Source organism: Cydia pomonella, chromosome 21, assembly GCF_033807575.1.
Source record: "Cydia pomonella isolate Wapato2018A chromosome 21, ilCydPomo1, whole genome shotgun sequence".
Classification (NCBI taxonomy): Eukaryota; Metazoa; Arthropoda; class Insecta; order Lepidoptera; family Tortricidae; genus Cydia; species Cydia pomonella.
The window spans coordinates 12,152,605-12,175,697 of record NC_084723.1 but is presented as its reverse complement, the minus strand read 5'-3'; the positions used below and the strand labels follow the sequence as shown (position 1 = coordinate 12,175,697).

General features: G+C 37.7%; 1 protein-coding gene across 2 annotated transcripts; it reads left to right on the top strand.

Annotated features, from left to right (window-relative positions):
• Nucleotides 1-596: 596 nt before the first annotated feature.
• Nucleotides 597-22,899, top strand: LOC133529609 (tetraspanin-33-like). Of its 2 annotated transcripts, XM_061867360.1 has the most exons (8): nucleotides 597-890; nucleotides 4,853-4,927; nucleotides 6,765-6,893; nucleotides 7,385-7,558; nucleotides 10,744-10,923; nucleotides 11,322-12,045; nucleotides 13,205-14,447; nucleotides 14,484-22,899. In XM_061867360.1, the coding sequence occupies exons 1-6, from the start codon at nucleotides 807-809 to the stop codon at nucleotides 11,541-11,543; spliced, it is 864 nt and encodes a 287-aa protein (XP_061723344.1). In that variant the 5' UTR covers nucleotides 597-806; the 3' UTR covers nucleotides 11,544-12,045; nucleotides 13,205-14,447; nucleotides 14,484-22,899. The 2 variants fall into 2 exon arrangements, with proteins under 2 accessions (XP_061723344.1, XP_061723342.1); XM_061867358.1 differs by having other exon boundaries at nucleotides 13,205-22,899.
• The last annotated feature ends 194 nt before the right edge of the window (nucleotides 22,900-23,093 follow it).

Here is a 23,093-nt window from a genome sequence, read left to right as displayed (position 1 = left end):
ACACTTTATCAGACCTGATATCAGATCCGATTTCGGTCTCGAGAAAGAGTATTTTTCAGTTTCACCGAATATCAGCACATCGTTTACAATATTTGAAATGTAAAAAAATGGTTCATATGCAAAAATATCAAACATTGAACATTTTTGGCAATTAGAGACAAAGTTACATTTCAAGTATTGTTAACGATGTGCTGAAATTCCGTGAAACAGAAAACGATTATCAGGCCCAAAATCGCGACTGGGGGACTGGGCGGCTACCGGGAAAATCGAAATTCGTCAATTGCGGGCATTTTTCTCTGTCACTCTGATTCCGTCTTACGAAGAGTAAAAGAGAAAGATACCAGCAATTTGCGAATTTCGGTTTTCGCGGTAGGCCCCCTGATTTCGGGCCCGATATCGAGAAGTGTGGATGTAATTGGCGCTTGACATGCCTGGGCTATGACCGCGAAAATCGAAGTTCGTCAATTGCAGGCATTTTTATCTGTCACTCTAACTAGTCTAACTACGTCTTAGTGAGAGTAAAAGAGTAAGATCCCCGCAATTTGCGAATTTCGATTTTCGCGGTAGGGAATTTTTAGATTTATTTGTACTGGTCATACACTCAATAAAAAAAGATGTCTACTTTAGTCTATGCTCAGCTGTCAAACCAATAAAATAATCGAGCGGACGTTGTGGTTGGAGAAACAGAATTACTCATCAATGGATTATTTATATTTATTATATGTTATTGTAAATAGTAAACTCCAGTAGTATTTTTGAGCCCCAAATTATTTTTATTATCTGTTATATGACGTAAAAAAATAATCATGCAGCGTCGAAGGGGACCAAACTTTACTTACGTTAGTGGTTGTGTGAAGTATATGATATTTGTGCTGAATTTTATATTTTGGGTAAGTTTTTGCTAATTATTCTTTGTAATAATTAAATATAGAAAATAATTGGAATGATAGTTATCTCATTACATTCATTAGAAAAGAGTTCCTCGGTTTTGTGTGGGCTATTGTTGTATTGTGTACATGGTGAATCATTTTTTCCCAGACTGGTGATGGGTTAGCATTGAATTGAAATGTATAACCAATCGTAGCCGCGACTATCTGTTTCCGCTGCGGTTATCTCAGTAGTGGTCGCGAATTATTATTTGCATTGATTTCACATTGTCCTGGACTTTTGTGCTAAACATTATATTTAATAAATAAAAAAATATAAAACATATTCGTCAGTTAAAAAACTTTAATGGCCATAGTTAGGCTTATTAATTTATGCTATTATATATATATATATATATATATATATATTGTTTGTACCCTAATAAAACATATTTAAAAAACTCACCTTTTTCTTTGTTGGGAATCATTAACAGTAAAAATATCAAGTTCAATGTGGAGAAGATCTGCATTTGAAATGTAATGCTGGGAAGAACTTCATAAAGCATGGAGCAATAATATACCAAAAGATGTCTTACAGCGAGGCATCTTTTGATATATGTATCTTATGTACTATTCACTTACATACAACTTACTGAGACCTTTTTAACTGTCTTTGAACTTAGTTTGATAGTTAGCCATATAATAAAAAAAATCTTATGTATAATTTAGCTTTAACAATAATATATTCTGTTAAAATAAGAACCGCACCATTTCGATACTTCTCTGAGATTCCCAAGTTACAGGCTGAGCCTGCTCTTGTAATGCCAAATTCTTCAAATAAATATATTCTTTATGTTCTTTATTTGACAGAGTCCACACATGAACCTATCAAGATACCTTGCGATATAGAGCTTGGTATATTACAATATATTTTAGTATATTTTGTCTCTCACATTGTAGGTGCTTGACAGTCAGTAATTTATATTTTGGTATATAAATTACTTAGTGTTGGCGTTTGTTGTGCTTAGCTATTTTATACAATGTCTGTCAGTATCTTGGTATATTAACATATATTATCACTCTGTTTGTGATAGGCTTAATAGGGTAAGCCTGGACATGAATTTCTGTATTTATGTTGATGAGACAGAGTCGGAAAGGCAGAGCTTTAGTCCTGCTCTTCCGACCTTCCGTAAGTGAAGTATGTGTACAATCATAAGAGTTAAAAGCGACAAAAGAGTTTGTAGATGGTCTTGGACTTGACCTACATTGACCTTACTGAATTTTTTACATAAAAAAACTAAAAAAAAAAAAATTTTTTTTAATAAGGTTGCCAGAGTTCAACGAGGGTCGGCAACGCGCATGTAACTCGTCTGGAGTTGCAGGCGTCCATAGGCTACGGAGACTGCTTACCATCAGGCAGGCCGTATGCTTGTTTGCCGCTGACGTAGTATACAATAAAATTATTTATGTTGAGGAAGTAATTAATTAAATCACTATTCAAATATAATTATAAACCCCTAATAACCTACTTCCTTAATTATTGGTTAATACTGTTAACCATATTGATTTCCTCTTAGATAAGTAAGATATCTTTTTGCTCATTTCACATATTGTTATGGTTACAATAAAAACTAGAAGATGAATTTTATCATGATTGTTTTAACACTTTCGCTGGCGCAATTAGTCACCTACTTGCATATCAGACTGAATCAACCCAACTAACTTACTTAAGCTACAGATACTGCTTACCATCAGGCGGGCCATATGCTTGTTTTCCGCCGGCGACATTTGAAGAGTACCCTTGATTTCTCCAAGATCCCATCATCAGACCCCGACTTGGTGCCAACGGGACCAAATCGATGTTATACCCGTTCGATAAAAAAAATTTTTTTGAAAATCGGTTCAAGATTCTCAGAGATATCGAGTAACATACATACAAAAAAAAAACAATCGAATTGAGAACCTCCTCTTTTTTTGAAGTCTGTTAAAAAAAGAAACTGATTTGACTTAGCAGCAGCAGCAGTTTGGCAGTACTATTTTGATGTAACACCTATGTACCGTATCTTATGAGAATAACATGATTAATTAATTAGTTGTCAAATACCCTTTTGACAAATATTTGTGATAAACCCACTAAAAATGCCCTTACCATGATTCAAACTCGGGCCTGCTACATCATTTATTTTATTGAAGTAATTTAACTTGGTGTTCAGGAAAAATCTACTTTACATTCAGGATATATTCTAGAATTGCCGATTGGAAATATTAGGTCACATAATTCAACTTAATTTTAAATAATAACAAAGCAATGTGACAAATATTTCCTTGTATTGATGATGTCAATGTTTATGAACTATGGGTTTAAATGAGAAGTTTTCAACGATTGTTGTTGTTGTTGATGTCCTAGAGCACCCCAGCGGTGGAAGCATGGTTCCATTTTTATCACTTGTCACTATGTCCGTCACTTTCGCACTTACATACTTGTTAGAACGTGACAGGCATGGTGACAAATGATAAAGAGTCGACCATCTTAGCCCTACTGAGGTGCAAAGGGCCTTCACAAGTGCGCCTTCCTATCTTCAGCTCGCCTTCTGGCTTCGCTCCAGCTCAACCCGACTTACCCGACCGCTCAACGATTATTGCCGACGACGACGACGCTCTTTCAACGATTAGGTTGAATTAATTTTGAAGCTTTATGGAAATAGCGTCTTATTGACAACCAACAATAAGTACACGTTTCGTTGAAAACACTACAAATAATGGCAATAATCTGAGATTAATTTTGTCCTTCTCTGCAACGTTATAAATTATTAAAATTCACAAATAACAAATGTCCATGGGCCCAAGATAAACATGGAGTGGGCGCCCCATGAGTCAAACCGAGGATCCAACAGACCCCGTTGGCGATGGTAGGATAACTCGACTCCATTTTGAGAGGCTGGCCAAATGTACGCTCAAATAAGTTTGTATAATGTATGAGTAGGGAATGACACAACATTGTTAGTTTTATTTTGGAGCGCACTATTCGCCAACAAACTGTCCACAGTTTGGCGAAAAAATATGTATACCTACCACTTAAGTTTTCTCTTAAGTGGGTAAAAAAAATGGGACAACACGAAAAAGAGGAGGTCTTTGACCAGCAGTGAGACACAATAGACTCGCAATAATAATAACAAGTGCCTATTTACGACACTTTATCAATTATCACCTTTTATGTTTACAGGAAAGGATATGATTATAGCAGTATTATGTATTGTGTATATATTATTGCCAAAATTCACAAACCTCTTAACTCAATTTAAAAGAGATAATATGATAGCAACCATAAGCAACAGTACTTAAAGTTACAAATCTCTCAACTCCATTAAAGTAAGAACTCTGAGCACGAAGAATGAGATATCTGTCCCACGCACGTAATTATAATGCTGTCCAGGCCATGATACCGGCGGTCAGTGACTGTGTGAGCGGGACAGTAATATAATTATGCGCGTGCGACAGAGTTAGAAACAGGCAGGTTAATGTACAAAGCGTTCTTTCTTTAAAATAGAAACAGATTATAAGATGAAAACATAACAGATTTGCTGCTTTATGGTTGTAGGCAGGACGAATGTAAAAAAAAATATAGAGAAATACTTGGAACACAATTTTTGCCTTTGTAACTTAGTTTGGACTAGTTAGGAGGTAAACATATCAAAAGTCCCCGGCCGTAGCCCTTAAGCTGGGAGGGAGAGGGGGCTTTGAAGGTCCCATTTTTCAGTTTCTTAGTAGTCTTATTGTCTGGCCTATTGTTTCAAGATGAATCCTATTGATCATTATACATTGCAAATGTCATTCCGAATTCGGAAGACTGCGGGTCACTTCTGGATGAGATTGGCTCGGGACCGGGATAAGTGGCGTACTAGAAGAGAGGCCTATGCTCAGCAGTGGGCGATAAAAGGCTGATATGATGATGATGATGATGATGATGAAATGTCATTGTTCCACAGTTGCTCGGAGGACTACTGATAGCCGTTGGATTATACGCATTCCTGGACAAATGGCAGGCTACGGGACTCATAAAGGTATGTTTCATTTATTTTACCACTGAAGGCGAGATCTTTTATAATATATTTTACAGTCAAAATTCAAAAATTCAAAATTCAAAATTCAAAATTTTATTCTGCAAGTAGGCCTCAAGGGCTCTTTTACAAGTCAATACAACATTTATAGTAACATCATATAGTGACATGAAAAATACACAACAACATTTTATAAATACAACAGCCAATACCTGGGTAAACATTACATTATAATAATCTTAAAATAAATAATTACTACAATACAATAGAGATGTATAGTCTCTATGGTTAAAAACACATTAAATCTGGAGATGTAAAAGGTCCCCAATGTCAAAGTACTAATATTAATAAAATTTGGAGGTGTAAAGTCTCTCCAAGTGTCAAAATAAAATTTATACTAAATAAATAAACCGCGTCTGGACTGTTAAACTAGCAGTCTCATAAACTAATGCTACATTCTGTACATAACTAGTATGTACCAAGTCAAGTATATTATACAATATGACAGAGACGTATAGTCTCCACGGTTAATACATTAAGTTTGGAGATGTATAAGGTCCCCACGGTCTGAGAAAAATAATAATACACAATAATAAGATTTGGAGGTGTAAAGGTTCTCCAAATGTCAAAGAATAAAAAAAAAAAATTTGTATGAAATACATATATGGTTCTACTTACCGCCCTAATGCGATAATTAGCACTTTCCGTAACTATATCGAAAATTTAAAAGGCCTTATGTACTGTAAAATGTTGTATGATACATGTGCGAATAGGCAATTGGCAACTCGTGTCGACTGGAAAGGAAACACTCACTTCGGTCGTGTTTTAATTGATCCCCACTCTTGCGTATTTCCTATTTTTCGCACTTGTATCATAGTGTACTATTAATGTATAAATTCTAGTTTCTCACCGGCTTAAACTCACAATATCTGGTTATCGTTATTGGATAAATTGGGATATTCTTTGAAGGATAATCTTCATTTCAACTCAGCGCAATCTTCATACAAATATTGCGAATTTGATCACATCACGTCGGGGTCACCAAAATTTGTTAGAGAACATACAATCGTTCAAACATATCAACTTTATTATTATACTTTTAAGTTTTAGTACATAAATTCATACATTCTTCTTCTTTGTAAAAAAATCTATCACACCAAAAGAAAATTAATTGGCATATATATATAGTCAATGTCAAAAACTGAATTCAAAATTAATACGGCGATCAGCGGCCAGCAACGCATGAAGGTAATACCAAGTAGGCGCTAACAGTAGCGAGAGATTCTTTATTGTTCTTGTTAAGGTAGAAACTAATTGGATTGAAAATCACAAACTTTGCAAAACTTAGCACTTTATCTACCAGTTAAGCTTATTTGAAGATTGTGAAACGCCAACGATGACTTTATTCGTCAGATAAGTGGCAAGTAGCTTATTCAGGATTTTACTTGGACATTGTTAAACAGGCCCTTCTATATACAGCCGTTTATATTAACCACAAAATATAAATTCTTTGAACACCAAGAAATGTTAGGTAGAAATATCATTGGGCATGAGTTTTTTTTGTAAAACTAGTTTTGGGTTGCTTCAAATGAAACATTTTGTAGCAACTCCCTACCGTATGTACGCTTTTTGTGTCCTGCGTTGTTATTTTTTTTTAATAATAAAACTTGTGATTCATGAAGATTGCCAAAAACGCCAAACACGTATAAGAGTATAACGGGTTAGCACTAATTGTTGTTATTATTTCGCGGATTAGCAAAATATTTGTATCTCATAGAGGCTTCGACCATCTAGGGCGCCCTACAGGTTAGAAATCACTTATTTATGTTTACGTTTCCAGTTGGACACAGTATACGACGTGATGCTGAACATCAGTCTGTTACTCGCGTTGCTGGGGGCCGTGGTGTTCGTCGTTAGTTTCGCAGGATGTGTTGGTGCCTTGCGGGAAAACACATGCTTGCTCAAATTTGTAAGTACTTTCAATACTATTTCATAGATGATCAATGAGATACTATTTCATAGTTTTTTATATTGTTGTGTGTTGACAATCCTTATTGAAGCTATAATTTTATTTCATTAGTATTGTTATTATTTTCATTTTTATTTTATTTTGACGATCATGATAGAAATTCTTATATTTTTGACATCAATGCAAATTTATTATGTAATTGTCTTTCATGAAATAAATCATCTAATCTAATTGAAACCATGGACGAATGAAACACGAAGACGGATGATATCGTGTCACGCCGTTTATTGAACGGAAGTTAGTTTGATAAGAAGTCTAAGCATATAATTAAAAGGATGGTACTGAGACCTGCTGCGTTAGTAACGCCACTTGGCAATAACCGGAATAACGAAAGAACGCGTTTTTTATATATATTGTCTTTTATTCCTCCATGTTGCAACTTAGCAGGCTCTGCTCAGTACAGAAATTAAGTGATATGTATCAATTTCCAGTACTCCCTCTGCCTTCTAATCTTGTTCCTTGTGGAGATGGGCGGCGCCGTCTGCGGCTTCGCGTTCCCGCGCTCACTTCACGGCTTCCTCGAGATCGGCTTCACGGAGAGAGTTCTTCACGCATATAGAGATGACCCTGATTTGCAGAACTTCATTGACTTTGCTCAGAGCGATGTAAGTATTAACCTAATTGTACGGTTTAATTCACGTATTTTTAGTCACTCCCGTGACATGTTTTGGAGAGCCTATGAATAATACGTACACTGCTAATACAAGAGTTCCTGATATTCAGAACTTGATTGAATTTGTGGCGACAGATATTTTTAATAGCCTTCACCCTAGCTCCTATAGGCTTAGTACCCTCCGACGAGACCAGGTAACCTAAAAACTCTACTTCCGGTACCGCAAATACACATTTATTAGCATTAAGCAGTATACCATGATCATTGAAACGCTCAAAAACCGCTCGTAAATGGGCTTCATGTTCTGAGTCATTGGCAGAGGCTACTAAAACGTCATCGATAAACGGAAAACAGAAATCAAGACCCCTAAGGACTTCGTCCATAAACCGTTGGAATGTTTGCGCCGCATTGCGCAAACCAAAACTCATAAATGGGAATTCGAAAAGTCCAAAAGGTGTCGTGATTGCCGTTTTCGGAACGTCCTCGGGCGCGACGGGAATTTGATTATACGCGCGCACTAAATCCAACTTGCTAAATACCTTGCATTTAAAAAGGTTATGCGAGAAATCAGCGATGTGCCGCACTGGGTACCTATCAGGGACAGTCCGTGCGTTAAGAGCGCGATAATCGCCACAAGGACGCCAGCCATTGTCCTTTTTAGGTACTAAGTGCAGCGGAGACGACCAAGGACTCTCCGATCGTCGCGCAATCCCCGAGCGCACCATATCCTCAAATTCCCGCTTCGCAATTTTGAGGCGATCCGGTGCTAAACGCCGTGGCCTTGAAAATACAGGCGCACCTGGCGTAGTCTTAATAAAGTGCTGCGTCTGGTGTTTACACTTACGCTGCTGAGGATTACCGGCAGGCTTAATAATGTCCGGGTATTCCTCAAGTAGGGTGTGAAACGGCATATTACCAGAAATTACTTTAATTTTGGGGTAAGGACAAGCTGAAGCATCTACAGCGGCTGATGAGAGCAAAGTTATTCCATCGACTAAACGAGCATAACGAACATCGACAAGTAAATGATAAAATGAGAGAAAATCCACTCCGATAATAGGTTTGCTCACATCAGCGATTACAAAGCGCCAACAAAACATACGGCGTAAATTAAAATCAAGCGACAAGGTAAGCCAGCCATAAGTACTAATGGTAGTATTATTTGCGGCGTAAAGTTCATAATCAGTCTTAATATGACGTCGTTGCGCACGCAAAAAGCTAACCGGATAAACACATAGATCGGACCCGGTGTCCACCAAAAACTGAATTTTTGTTTTAGCGTCAGTAACAAATAAACGCTTTGACACTGGAACACTTTCACTGGCCGCTACGAGCGACCGATCTACTAGTTTTTTGAATACGCACAAGGGGGAATGCACTTATCTGCCTTTTCCGCATACTTGTAGTGGTACCAGCACAGGCGCTGGCCGTCGCCGCTGGGCTTGCCAGCTCGCGGCCGGCTCCTGGAACGATTACGTGGCTTGCCGCGGGACCTCGACCGGGGCTGACCCTGACGGCCCCGGGAGGTGGACATCGCGTCAAGCCTTGACGCTAACGCGTCAATTTTCTGGTGCAACTGGTCTATCATGGAACCAGGAACGCTTGATGACGACGCCGCAGCCACCTGATAACCAGGTCCGGGCGGGGTAACTTCATGCACCTTGTCCGCCATCTGCGCCACGGTGTCCAAGGGCAAATTATCCTGGTAAGCGACTATGCTTTGCAACACTGTAGGTAATCGACTCATCCACAAATGGCGAATAAAATCATCCGGATAATCTGCACCCGCTAAACTCCGAATATGCCGCAAAAACTGGCTCGGCTTCCTGTCACCGAGCTCCTCTTTCGACATCAACTGCTTTAAACGCTCCTGCTTAGAACTTGACAAACGAGCTATGAGTTCCCTCTTGAGGGTGCCATATTTATCACTCGCCGGCGGGTTGGTTATAATATCCTCAACTTCAACCGCGTATTTATACTCCAAAACGGATATGGCATGATAAAACTTGGTAGTGTCACTCGTAATCTTTGTCAACGTAAACTGGCCATCTAGCTGAGCGAACCACATAGTCGGCTTATCCGGATAAAAGGGCGGTGGCTTAACACTTATGTGGCTAACGGATGACTCACTCGAACTGGCCCCCGGTCCAGGGACCTGCACAGTCACCTGTTTAGAATTGTATTGAAATTGCTCAGGGTGACGTGAGTATTGCTTAAAAAATTTCTTATCGAGTACTTTTCTTAAGCAACATTTTCACGGTTTCCCCGAGATTGGTTTCACGGAGAGAGTGCTTCATGCCTAGAGAGGCGATTCTGACCTTCATCATTTCGAGTTTTTTCACACCGACATGATTATTGCTTCTTTACTACGAGTTTTCGTTCCCGCGTTCTTACATATCCTGGTCACGGCACCAAAATGTATAATCCCACCACCAGACTAATATATGCTTCACTTTCAATAGAATCGGCTTCATGGAGTTTATAGATGATCATTTTGATGAAGCGAGTTCTTTGCGTTTCCTCATTCGATTCGTCTCCTTCCGTGGAATATAATCTGAACGGCTTCCATACATATTAAAGAAAAATGCTTAATGAAATAATAAGTATTTCGACGCGCTAGGGCACAACGAATGCGTGAATTTATCCATAACCAGCGAAACCCGATTCGAAACGTTGGAACGAATTGATCAGTGACTGACCCAATTATTTATACTTTATTGCACAATTAAAATAGTAAAATAAATACGTATACACGCCGGTCTTAATACGCTTAGAGACACGGAAAACCAGTAAACTAATAAGCTGTATATTTAGGTGATCTATATATGCGTGCACAATCTATATTTTACTTTTGTTACCCGACCACAGGAAAAAGGTATGCATATGAAAGGTATACAAGCATCGATTTAATATACCCGTGGTAGCACATGGTATATTAAATCGATGTTAACAAGTGAGTATGCATACCTACCTACTATCGAGCTAATTTTGAATCAAAAATTATTGAATAAATTATTGACCCATCGAGCCCTAGGAGTTAAAAGTTGCTAGTCTAAAAACGATTATGAGGTTTTTAATTTAGAATTGAATGTTGGTTGTCATTTTAGATGAAATATCGCGTACGTGTGACTGGGTATTAACGAGGAGGTTTAAAGTTTTTAATCCTTTTTTTTCCAGTTCCATTGCTGCGGTCTCACCTCCGACGGCTATATGGACTGGTCGAAGAACGAGTACTTCAACTGCTCATCGCCCTCTGTTGAGCGGTGCGGGGTTCCATTCTCGTGCTGCATCAACGCCACGGACATTGCCTCGGGGCTGGTCAACATCATGTGTGGATATGGGGCCCAGAACTATCCTGTAAGATTATGAATTTTGGCCACAATAGGCTAGATTACAGGATCTAGGGGATCTAATATATATATTGGAATGGGACCCATTGCTTTCTATTAACCCTTTAACGGGGAAACTTCGATTATATGTCAAAAATGACCACCCTATAACAATGAATTTCATTTTTTTCGTAATTTCTGATACTAGTTTGACCGTTAAAGGGTTAAATCAACGATTAGGTGCTTTTAAGGACATTCCAGCCTTAAACAGAACTTAACAATAAATCGTAATTAAGGTAGATAGTTCAGATTCGGAATTTTGCAAGGTATTAGGTTTATTTCTTAGATTAATCTCTCAGTTAACCGGTCTTCCAACAAACGCGTTAGAAAACCTGCAAAAACGAATTCAAAACCTCATCATTCCAGGTGGCCGAAGCGAGCAAGCGTGTCTGGACAAGCGGGTGCATAGAAATAGTTCGCTCCTGGATGGAACGCAACTTATACACTATAGCGTCCGTGGCTCTGGGGGTAGCGCTATCACAGCTGTTCGTCATCTACCTGGCCAAGACTTTAGAGGGACAGATCGAGCTGCAGAAATCCAGGTATGATGTGTACAAGTATGGATGGAGCGTAACTTATACACTGTAACGTCCGTGGCTCTGGGGGTAGCCCTGTCACAGCTGTTCGTCATCTACCTGGCCAAGACTTTAGAGGGACAGATCGAGCTGCAGAAATCCAGGTATGATGTGTACAAGTGTGGATGGAGCGTAACTTATACACTGTAACGTCCGTGGCTCTGGGGGTAGCCCTGTCACAGCTGTTCGTCATCTACCTGGCCAAGACTTTAGAGGGACAGATCGAGCTGCAGAAATCCAGGTATGATGTGTACAAGTGTGGATGGAGCGTAACTTATACACTGTAACGTCCGTGGCTCTGGGGGTAGCGCTGTCACAGCTGTTCGTCATCTACCTGGCCAAGACTTTAGAGGGACAGATCGAGCTGCAGAAATCCAGGTATGATGTGTACAAGTATGGATGGAGCGTAACTTATACACTGTAACGTCCGTGGCTCTGGGGGTAGCCCTGTCACAGCTGTTCGTCATCTACCTGGCCAAGACTTTAGAGGGACAGATCGAGCTGCAGAAATCCAGGTATGATGTGTACAAGTGTGGATGGAGCGTAACTTATACACTGTAACGTCCGTGGCTCTGGGGGTAGCGCTGTCACAGCTGTTCGTCATCTACCTGGCCAAGACTTTAGAGGGACAGATCGAGCTGCAGAAATCCAGGTAAATGTGGTAAATAATAGACCGGGAGCCAGACGCAAATTTCGTCAGTCATCGCCTTCCGGTTGATACTTTAGTCACATGATATAGTCTGTCGAGCCATTTCCGCCTGTAAAAAAAAGCGGCAAATAAAAAAAATTAGGCGCGTAGAGTTATAGTCCCATAGAAAATTTGAATTTCGCGCCTTTTTCTTCTGACTCAGTGGTTTGACAAACTAATCGAAATTTCGTTATCTGCCTTTCTATCACTCTTGCATGTTCGAGCGACAAAGAGGTCAGACAACGAAATTTCGATTTTCGCGTTTCGCGGTAGGCCTCTGTAAACAAATCGCCTTGATGCATCAATGTCTTAGTAAAAACTGTGTAAGTCATCGTATGCATAAGTTACTCTATTTTTTTTTCTTTTTTTTTTATACTACGCCGGTGGCAAACAAGCATACGGCCCGTCTGATGGTAAGCAGTCTCCGTAGTCTATGTACGCCTGCAACTCCAGACGAGTTACATGCACGTTGCCGACCCTAAACCCGCCCCCCTCCCCCTCGTTGAGCTCTGGCAACCATACTCACTCTATGGTTTATGTGATGTAATAGTGCTGCTCTTTGGCGGCAGAACATTGCAGTAATACTCCCTATTGAGTGGAAATGATGAGAATTATGAAACTTTGATGTGCGTTTTTTTGTAAAATATGAATTTTAGCCGAAATAACAAAACACGTGTCCATTATTTTTTCATGTTCTCCAACATATATTTAAACCAGTAATTAACTAGCAATTTGCTTAAACAAAACCCTCTACAGAAATTAGAGGGTTTTTTTCACTTTTCAGTACTTTGGAGGCCAATTTCTCCGAGTAAGTTGAGTTTGGGCAGCTAAAAAAAAATACGTGGCAGTTATCTTAGACTACTCTATAACATATATAAAAATAAATCAAATCGGAGCCGGACAGTTGGGTACCCTTCCTTGTCAGTCAATTTGTGTAAGAATGTCCGTATAATATTGATTAATGTATTGAATATAACATTGTACAGATGGCAGACATGAAACAGGGGCACGGCGGGCGCCTACCGCGACGACTGCCGCCGCGCGCTGCTGTAGCCCGCGCCCGCTCCCGCCTCCGCCTCCGCCTCCGCCCCCGCCCCCGCGCCCGCGCCCGCCGCCGCTCTGCATCTCTAACCGCCCGACACAGCAGCGGCCGGCTGAGACCGCGCCCGCCTCCGCTCTCGCTCCCGCTCTGCATCTGCTTTTTAACCGGTATACAAGAGAAAGAATATGTAAGTATTGTAAGTGATTAGATGTGATTTAGTGGTGGGCAGTGTGAGGGAGTGTCATGGGGCATACTTTTAAGCGAAGCCATTGTTACAATTTCATTACTCACTAGGGTACAGTCGTCGTGAAATATATCGGAGCGGTCGAGGTGTTCAAAAATATCTGAGCACGCGTTGTAACGCCTTGACAATAGGTATGTTCAGATATTTGTGAGAACCTTGATCGCGCAGATATATTTGATGGCGATTGTACTTAACTCTTTGAACGCCGCAGTCGGGCATAACTAACAAAAGTTGAAATATAAAATTAACCGATAATAGTACATTACGATACAAGTGCGAAAAATAGGAAATTCGAAACGAGTGGCGATAAATTAAAACACGACCGAAGGGAGTGTTTTAAATCGACACGAGTTGCGAATTACCTATTCGCACATGTATCGTACAACGTTTTACAGTACATATGGCCCTTTAAATGTTCGACACAGTAACATAATATGCTACTTCTCGCACTAGTGCTATAAAGTAGCCCCATATGTACTGTAAAGTTTATTATTGCGTATTATATAACATAGTCCTGGCGGTCAAAAAGTTAGTATAATAAGCTAAAGGAGTCAAGTTTTTTTTGTTCGATCTGTTTTCTATATACGCTTGATATGGTAAACACTTCTTTCGGAGCAATAATCATATATAAAAAAATTGACGAAGCCCTCCAGTGGTGATCGGATTAGAACCGGCGTCCTTAGGTCACCACCTCTCACCACTTCACCACTCGAGGGCTTCAATACTTTTTCTTTAAGATATAACATCTATTTCATATTATAATTAGATGATGAGAGATGACATTATTACTTATACAAAAAAAAAAAACACAATTATTTTTAACTTACCAAAATTCGCATTAAAGTATTTCCCATGACTGTAAGGCACGAAAACCTTTGGCGTGAGGCAGGCGTAACACAGTGGAAATGTGTAACACAGTGGAAAGGTGTAACACAGTGGAAATGTGTAACACAGTGGAAAGGTGTAAAACAGTGGAAAGGCTTTGTACTTGAGGACGCATTATCCAGTGTAACACAGTGGACTCTTTAGGTGTATTGAAGTGTTACGTAACACAGTGGACTTGAACGGATTTATACTGTCATATAACAAACTAGGTTTGTATTATGACGTTAGCCAAAAAAGCAGCTTAAATATAGTAAAATTTCCATCACATTGCAAAACAAACTTTGTTCTCCAAGAAATAATGTCTACATTACGCTATCAATGTGAATGAGATATGTCGTTGAGATGGTAAGAAGTCGATTGTTTTGTGGGTTTTAAATATAATGTATTAGTATTATAAAAAATATGTTATAAGAATATATCTGCGATTTATTAAATATAAAATTAAGCGTACTGGAAAATGAAATATAAGCATTTCTATCGCAAAACTAATATTATATATGAATGGATCACGAGCCAGCAAAAGATATTATATTAACAAGTTCTATTCCTGTGATTAAGGGTAATGTATCATGAAGCCTCGTGAACGTCAGAACCCACTCGTCAATGGTAAGAAATAAATAAATTTTTTTTTTACTTGCAATGTATGTTTTTTCTATAATTTGATTAACCTGAAACTTCACATACATATGTAAGTTGGGTGACAATGCAATATTATGGTACCATCGAGCTGATCTGATGATGAAGACAGGAGGTGGCCATAGGAACTCTGATAAAACAACGCAACCTGATTGTGTTTAGGTTTGTTAGAATTGTCTCGATGAGTATTAGTTGACTGTTGAATGAAAAGTACAGTCAGCGATAAAAACTTGTATCAAAATTGAAAATATTAATAAAAAACTTATTACTTGTTAGGGTAGCGGACTTCTATTGAACGCAGCGGCAGCTGACGTTGACGAAACTTCATCATACATCTTCTTTAACCACTTGACGAATTATCGTCCGGGAGAGAATTACTAACGCAGTATCTGACTCAGAAGCGTAAAGCGATATAATTGTGCAATATTAAACAGAACAGGAAAGAAAGCTATAAAAAAGCATTTAATATAAAAAAATGTGGTTGAAAGTGTCATTAAAGCCATAATATGGCATAATATGTGCCATTATGTATTTTAAACTTCAAAGTGTTAAGATCCGACAAATGCATTTATTAATAGAATCTCAAAGTATTTATTGCATTTATTACCAGAACGTGTCTAAAAAAACCTGTACTCGCACCATTTTTTATTTGGGAAATTATGTGAAAAATTTAAGTGTGTACAGTCACATGTCATTCAAACTACTAACGGTATGAAATGTCCAATGTAAAGTAAACCCTAGATGTCTCAACTATTAAAGTCCGTGACTGTACTAAAAAGTACACGTTTGCAAGTTTTTTCGATTGAAATAAGGAGAAAAATAAGTCTAAAACGGTATAATATTCGTACTATTATGTGAATTATTTAAAGATTGGTAAAATTAGGGAAAAAAAATCAAGAGACACTATTTCGCTCTGCAATGTTCAGTAGAAGTGAAGTACTTAATATTTTCTAACAAAAATGGGGTAGTCGTTATCAATATGAAATGTAACCCGTCAGAACCCCGATATTTATATACTATGTATTTTTACAACGATATAAGATTCAATACTGACATCATATGACGTCACTAGGCACCAGGGGGTTAAAACTAATAAAATAACTAAAGATTAACCACAGAATCTTACCTGGCAATAAAAAAAACGGACAGACAGACGGACATGATGAATCTATAAGGGTTCCTATTTTTGCCATTTGGCTACGGAACCCTAAAAACAACTATGATATGAAGTGAAACCTACCTAGCTTGAAACAGTTTTTATAAGCAAAATCGTTGGCATAAAAATAACTTAAGACACGATTCACCAGCAAAGCTCTACGTTTTAATTTTATTTCACGAAAAGTACAGAAGTAAGATTTTCTTTCGTGTTAGAGTCAGACCAAGATAACTTGGCAGCTATTTTGATAGCCCAGACCGTGTACGGGTTATGTTAAACCAAAGTTCTATTAAATTATGACGTTTACTTGACACATGCGCCGTCTGGGCTATGTGGAGTTAAGGAATGAAATCTCCATGTACCAAAAACCCGCGACCCGGACCCGGGTACGTCCTTAAACTACGTCCAAAAGAGAGCTATGGGCATTGTGAATGTCATCTCGCTTTGTGTGGTAGGGCACAGCACAGCGGATGTCATTCCAGATCTAGAGCAGAGTCCAACTGGAGAAGTAACTCCACCTTACAGAAAACAGCAGCCAAATAACACTAGACCCTGCTCATAGTGTTGTGTTCCTGCCGGTGAGTAAGGTTGCCAGAGCTCAACAAGGGGGGGCAGGTTTAGGGTCGGCAACGCGCACGTAACTCCTCTGGAGTTACAGGCGTACATAGGCTACGGAGACTGCTTACCATCAGGCGGGCCGTATGCTTGTTTGCCACCGACGTAATATAAAAAAAAAAGTACAATACCGCTACAATACCTAGAATAATTGAAAAAAAAACAAATCATAGACAGCGCACTTCACTCCGTCAATAAAGCCTAGGTTCTTAGCTACTCTAGCGCTACTCTGGAGAGATTTGGAACTATTTATAGCTGAGAGCTGGACTTTTGCAACAGTTCTACCATAAGAGATTTCACACCTTTTAATTCCACGCTCCATAGTCTGGACTATCAAAATCGCTGCCAACTTATCTTGGTCTGACCAAGGTAGGTATTTAACCTTTTCGCCGCCACGTCAATGAAGTAATAAAGTTTCTTGCCGGTCCATATTGGGATACTCTCCTCCAATTGAGGGGGGATATAAATCTCAGGTCAGAGGTGTATAGTCTATTTTTTTATCCCGTAGACTAAAATGACATTTCATGTGTTGCTGGTTTTTTACGGCTTATAAATAGTGATGTACTACAACCGGTACTAACCCAAAATAAACTATTGGGAGTTACTTATATAGACATGTAACACTATTTTGAGGCATTTAGAAAGTTTGTATCTAAGTCTAACTAAACACAATATTTCTTATATTTAAAAGCGATTTTATTGTAAGATTAACAGTCACCTCGAAGCTCATAATGCAATTTTTAAATGTTTGAGTGGATTAGTAGTGAGTAGATTTTATTTATTATTTACTTCCTATTATGTAGTGAGTAGATTTCATTAATTGTTTATTTTGGATCTAATATTTATCAGTTATTCACAAACCGAAATCAAAGATCAGCACTCTGTTTTAAGCTGGTCACATTATTTCTGCGTTTGACATTTGTGGTTGTCATTTTAGTCTACGGAATTAAAGAACAGACTATAGGGTTAGAGCCGGTGTAGCTTTATTTGACGTTCATAAGCGCATTGTAATATGCCTACTTGAATAATAAACTATCTTTATCTTTAGTGTCATCAACGCCGTCAAAAATTACACGACAAACCTAACCAAAACCACGACTTAATATGAAGTCGTGGCGTGTGGGGCACGAAATGTTCTGACTTGATATCAAGTCAATGGCGGCGAAAAGGTTAGGTCCAAATCTTCGTTGTTTTTTGACGAAAAAATGTGACGGAGTGTAGCTGTTTCAATGACATGTTATTTTTTTTTATCACGTAAATTATAATCTACAGCTAGAAAGAGTTGCAATAGCGCTCGACTTTATTTATTTATTTGATTTGTATTTGGTCAGAAACAAGATATCGAAAATAATGTTGACCCATACCTACGCTACAATTTGATGGGATAAATTGTAAAATTAGCTTGAATTTTACTATGTTATTATATATGTGTACATATTTAATGAACTCACCAAAATTTTAGCTCAAAATATTTTTATATTTCTAACCTAATACGTATACTTTTCTGATGAATTATGAAGATTAAAATGATGAAGAATTTCTCAGAGACATTTAATTTATATTTAGACATGATGTCATTTGTATGAATACAATTTTTAATTTGTAAAAAGCTGTCAATTTGATGGGTAAAAAGCAAAACAAGGAATACCATATAAAATGAAATTTTGAAGTACCTATTTCAAAAAATTAAAATATGAACATAATTAAAATACATAAAAATGGGTCACTTTATATGGGGATTCTATGCAGTTTGACCTGTTTTTATATCTGTTGATTTGCGTGTGTTATAAACATAGTATTAAAAGTATCACTGCCTAAATCTAAAATTCAGTTTTTTCTTATGAGTATAATTCTTGTTATTCACATTAAGCATTGTCGACTCAAAGCGCCAAATATCAAGTAATAGATTTATTTCGATTTCAACTGCGATTTAAAAAATGGACAAAATAAAAAATACAACTAAGGGCTTTCATTCGTTCACATTCGGTACACAATGGAGAATAATTAAATATAATTTGGCTAGGGACTGTCTCATTTCAAACATAAACAGAGAAAATCATACTGTCTTTGTCTTCGCTAGTACCAACAACTAAAAGAAAGGGACGAGTATAGTTTTTTTTTCCACTGGCAAATTAGATTTTCCAGACTAGCGGAAAAAAATAGGCTCAATGAAGACAATGTCCTTAATTATGTTTTTTTTTTAAAGTTTTTAACCAGTTTTTACATTTCCGACTCATTATTTAATTAATGTAACTGCTTTACCTAGTTTAAGTTAGTATTTTAAGTCAATCATATATATTCTATTGTCTTCCTGTCTTACATGTTTACCCCTTGAATCAGTAACTAGCAGCAATAAGACTCAATTTCTCATACGTAAATATGCAGCGCTTTTTTTAAACAGTAAAATCCTTTTAAGAAAATTCTGATGGGCCCACGTCAAAAACGCATCTCAAGCGGGAAAACGTATTTATCGTACAGTCAGCGTCAAATAGTTTGTAGCAACCAAAGTAGCCAAATAGTTCGGTACACCATATATTTAGTATGGTGTACCGAACTATTAGGCTACTTTGACTGCTACTAAGTATTTGACGCTGACTGTACATATGGTACTACTGCTATATGTATGGGCGCGCTTAACAAGTTATACCATCAGTCACGTCGAATGATGCGAACGATGCGTCCCTATGACAATTCATTTTTATCACATATCAATCTCCCTAGCCGTATCCGATAATAGCGACTCCATCAACAATTCCTACCCGGATTATGAAATGGTCTAATGTAGCTCGCAAAACCAAACTTTGTCTTGAGCGGTCATACGATGTGTAATGAAGTTGTCTAGTCGAGTTGCGTGGGCTTAGGTCGAGTCTTGCGGATATGATGCTTAGCATCTAGGTCAGCGGTTCTTAACTTGGGGGTAAAACCCGTAGGGGTAAAACTGGTATTTTACGGGGGTAATAAGCCCAATTCAAGATAACAAAAATTAGCCCTGTAAGAAAGAATATTGATAATTATTGGGAGGAGGGGTAAAATCAGGTTCCCTAGTTAGTAATAGGGGTGCAGAACTGAAAAGGTTAAGAACCACTGATCAAGGTCTTCCAGACTCTGCTGCTTAAATTGATCTACTTTCTCATGAACACTAGAACGCCATTCCGATCTTTGTAATGCAATCCCAGCAGTCAGTTGGTATACCGCGAGCGACGAGGTGGTGTTTGAGAACATCTTTATGTCGCAGGTGCCCCCTGCTTATGCTTTCCACAAGAGAGCTTCGAGTAGAATACTGCTTTGGGCAATCTCTTATTCTGCCTTCTTATTCCCCTTCTCTTTCTTATTCACACGATATGGCTACACCACTCATTTTATAAGGAGTAGTTGTCACGAAAAATGTGTGTAGACATTTTAAAAAGATTTAAAGGAACTGCCACGGGTATCATCATTCGACGCGACAGGGTAGACACTTTCTACTGTACCTGCAACTTGTTTTGTGTGTATTATGTCACTTATGTCCTAAAACATCGTATTAAGCGGGTGCAACTGTATTCGAGTTAAGTTTACATCTTTTTTTCTGGTTCGTCTAAATGTAAACTCATGTAGTTAAATCCATAGAATAACATTCCCTAAAAAGTTAATATTTTATCGCGTATATCGGTTTTTTTTCCAAAAATCTTTCGTACTTCCATTATGTTACCGTTAAATAACACAATATGTGAAATGGTAACAAAATGGGAAAATAATTTTCCATACATGTTCATGCAAAACGTGTATAGAAATCCCCGCTATATTATTTCATATCTGTTTTTTTCTTATACTAAAGCAATTTTATTACATCACAATAATTGATCTCGCTCATCTCATTCGTTGTAACTATTAAACTTTATAAAAAAAAACAATGGTCGGTTACTTTAGTGTCAATTATTTTTTACACTAGTCAAAATTTACTATTGTCTTTTTACTTCTTCTTTTGAGGGAAAAAATGTTGTATTTACTTGTTCTTGCCTTTTTCGTGCTCACTAAACTTTAATTTGTTGTTTAATTTAAGATTTGCCTTTTTAACATTAGGTATATATATTGAAGAAAAAAAAACCCTAAAATGCCGCTGTGGTTATGGCTGATATTTTTATAAGTTTTGAATTATCAATGTTCCTGGATTGGACAGCGGGAGGGATAAAAATATAGTCAATTCGTCTACTTTTCTTTTCATAGTGTTACGAATACTGCTGGTAAAGGTAAAATTCTTAACATAATGTAATTATTTAATAGGGAATATTACGCGACACCGCGGCACAAGAAAATGGAAATTTGGTTATCTAACCTCTCTATCACTCTTGCATATTCGAGCGATGAAGAGGTAGATAACTAAATTTCGATTTTCGCGTTTCCCGGTAGACTCTTTGTAAACAAACCGCCTAGATGCATCAATGCCATATTTTATTATCTGCAGTGAAAACTTGCCAAAAAACAGTTTAAGGCACAGTATATACAAGTTACGTAGAGATTTACGAAAGGTGCTAGTGCTGCACTCTGGCGGCAGAACATGCAATACTCCCTATTAGAAGACGAATAAAGGTATTTTTTTTCAGTGCTACCTAGGCGTTAAAAAAGTAAATGTAAATTAGCAAGAACCATACTAACGCTCAAAACTTTGCTGCTCATGTAGTTTCGAACCAAATTGTTTCGACTTCTATTCATTAACCAAATTTAGAGTGCGTTATATTAAAAATTGCCTAAGTAGTAAGATTTTCGCATTCTGTGCTTCCAGAAAAAGTATTTTTTAATCTGTAGAGACCTCTGAAAAAACAAAAAATAAATAACACACGTATCATATCGCAAATTCGAAATATGCTTGCCCGATTTTTCATTAGACTGAATGCGTTTTTTTCGATAACCGTTAATTTTCGAACTTTTGAGATAAACATTTCGTAGAAGTAATTGGACGTTAGGTTAGAATTGGTAACCTTTCTAAAAATCTGTAAAAAAAAACTAACCTTGGTGTCTCTTAGGTGAAAACGTAATCTTGCGAAAATCTTACTACTTATTGTGGTATCTATAACGCACTTAAGTGATATCTCAACTAAGCTAATTATTTTAAATGTATTGTAAATATATTATTAATATTGTATAGTCGCCATTATACACGTAAGACTTTAATATTAAGAATTATTGAATAAAATAGGCCAGTTATAAATATAACTCTCTTTTCATATTATGTTTCTATACATAAATAATGTAATAAATATATGGTAATGATTTATACTATAAGTGGTTTTACAGTACATATGGTGCTAGGAATGAGCACTTTCCGTGTCTACGTCGAAAGTTTAAAGGGCCATGTGTATTGTAAAACGTTGTACGTTACACGCGCGAATAGGTAATTCGAAACTTGAATTTGAAACATTTTCTTCCGTCGTGTTTTAATTTATCACTATCGTTGCGAATTTCCTACTTTGCGCACTTGTATCGTAATAACTTGTAAAGGTTCAACTGCCAAATCTGACTTAAGAAGAGATATTTTGGCCTGGATTAGAGTAAGGCCTGGTAGGACGCTCGAAGCGGAGCGTTCAGCGGGGCGTGCAGCGTGGCGTCGGGCTCACAAGCGATGTGAGCAGCATGCAGTGCGGCCGCTCCTATACGTCTGCATTTGTTTAACTTGCACGCCGCACGCCCCGCCCCGCTGCACGCACAACTCTAGCGTCCACTCAGGCCTTACACTAACTCACCCGTTACTACTGATTTGTATCAGTAATTATTTTGTAACATTCTTATTTCTTTTACTTTATATGAACTTAACCCATTACCGCCCATTGTACCCACTTGGGTACACCTGGGTTACGGTGTTTGATTCAATTTTCTACTAACTAACAACATTAGAAAAATGGTGGGCACCTAAAGGTAATGGGTTAAAATGGTCCAAGACCAAAGGATATATGCAGAGTGTAAAAATCGTCTCGATGTAGAATAGTTGTGGTTCTGTCGTATAAACATAGTCGGCACAACTTTGTCATATAAAATACTATGTATTTTGAAAAGTCGTTATTCTTGTACATTATATACAGTGCAACTTGATATTATAAATTAATAGAGAATAAAATGTCTGTAATCCAAACTTCTTTTTTTTACTGTAATACTTTGTTTCGTTTAAAACAAATGGGGGTTATTCCTACCTGTTACTAGCAACTTGTTAGAATAGAATAGTAACTATAATACTATACCTATAGTTTTTTTTCAAAGTGGGAAAAATACCGTTTTATGTCCTTCGTATCAGATAGGTGTATAAGCAGTTTAAGGGAAAAATATAAT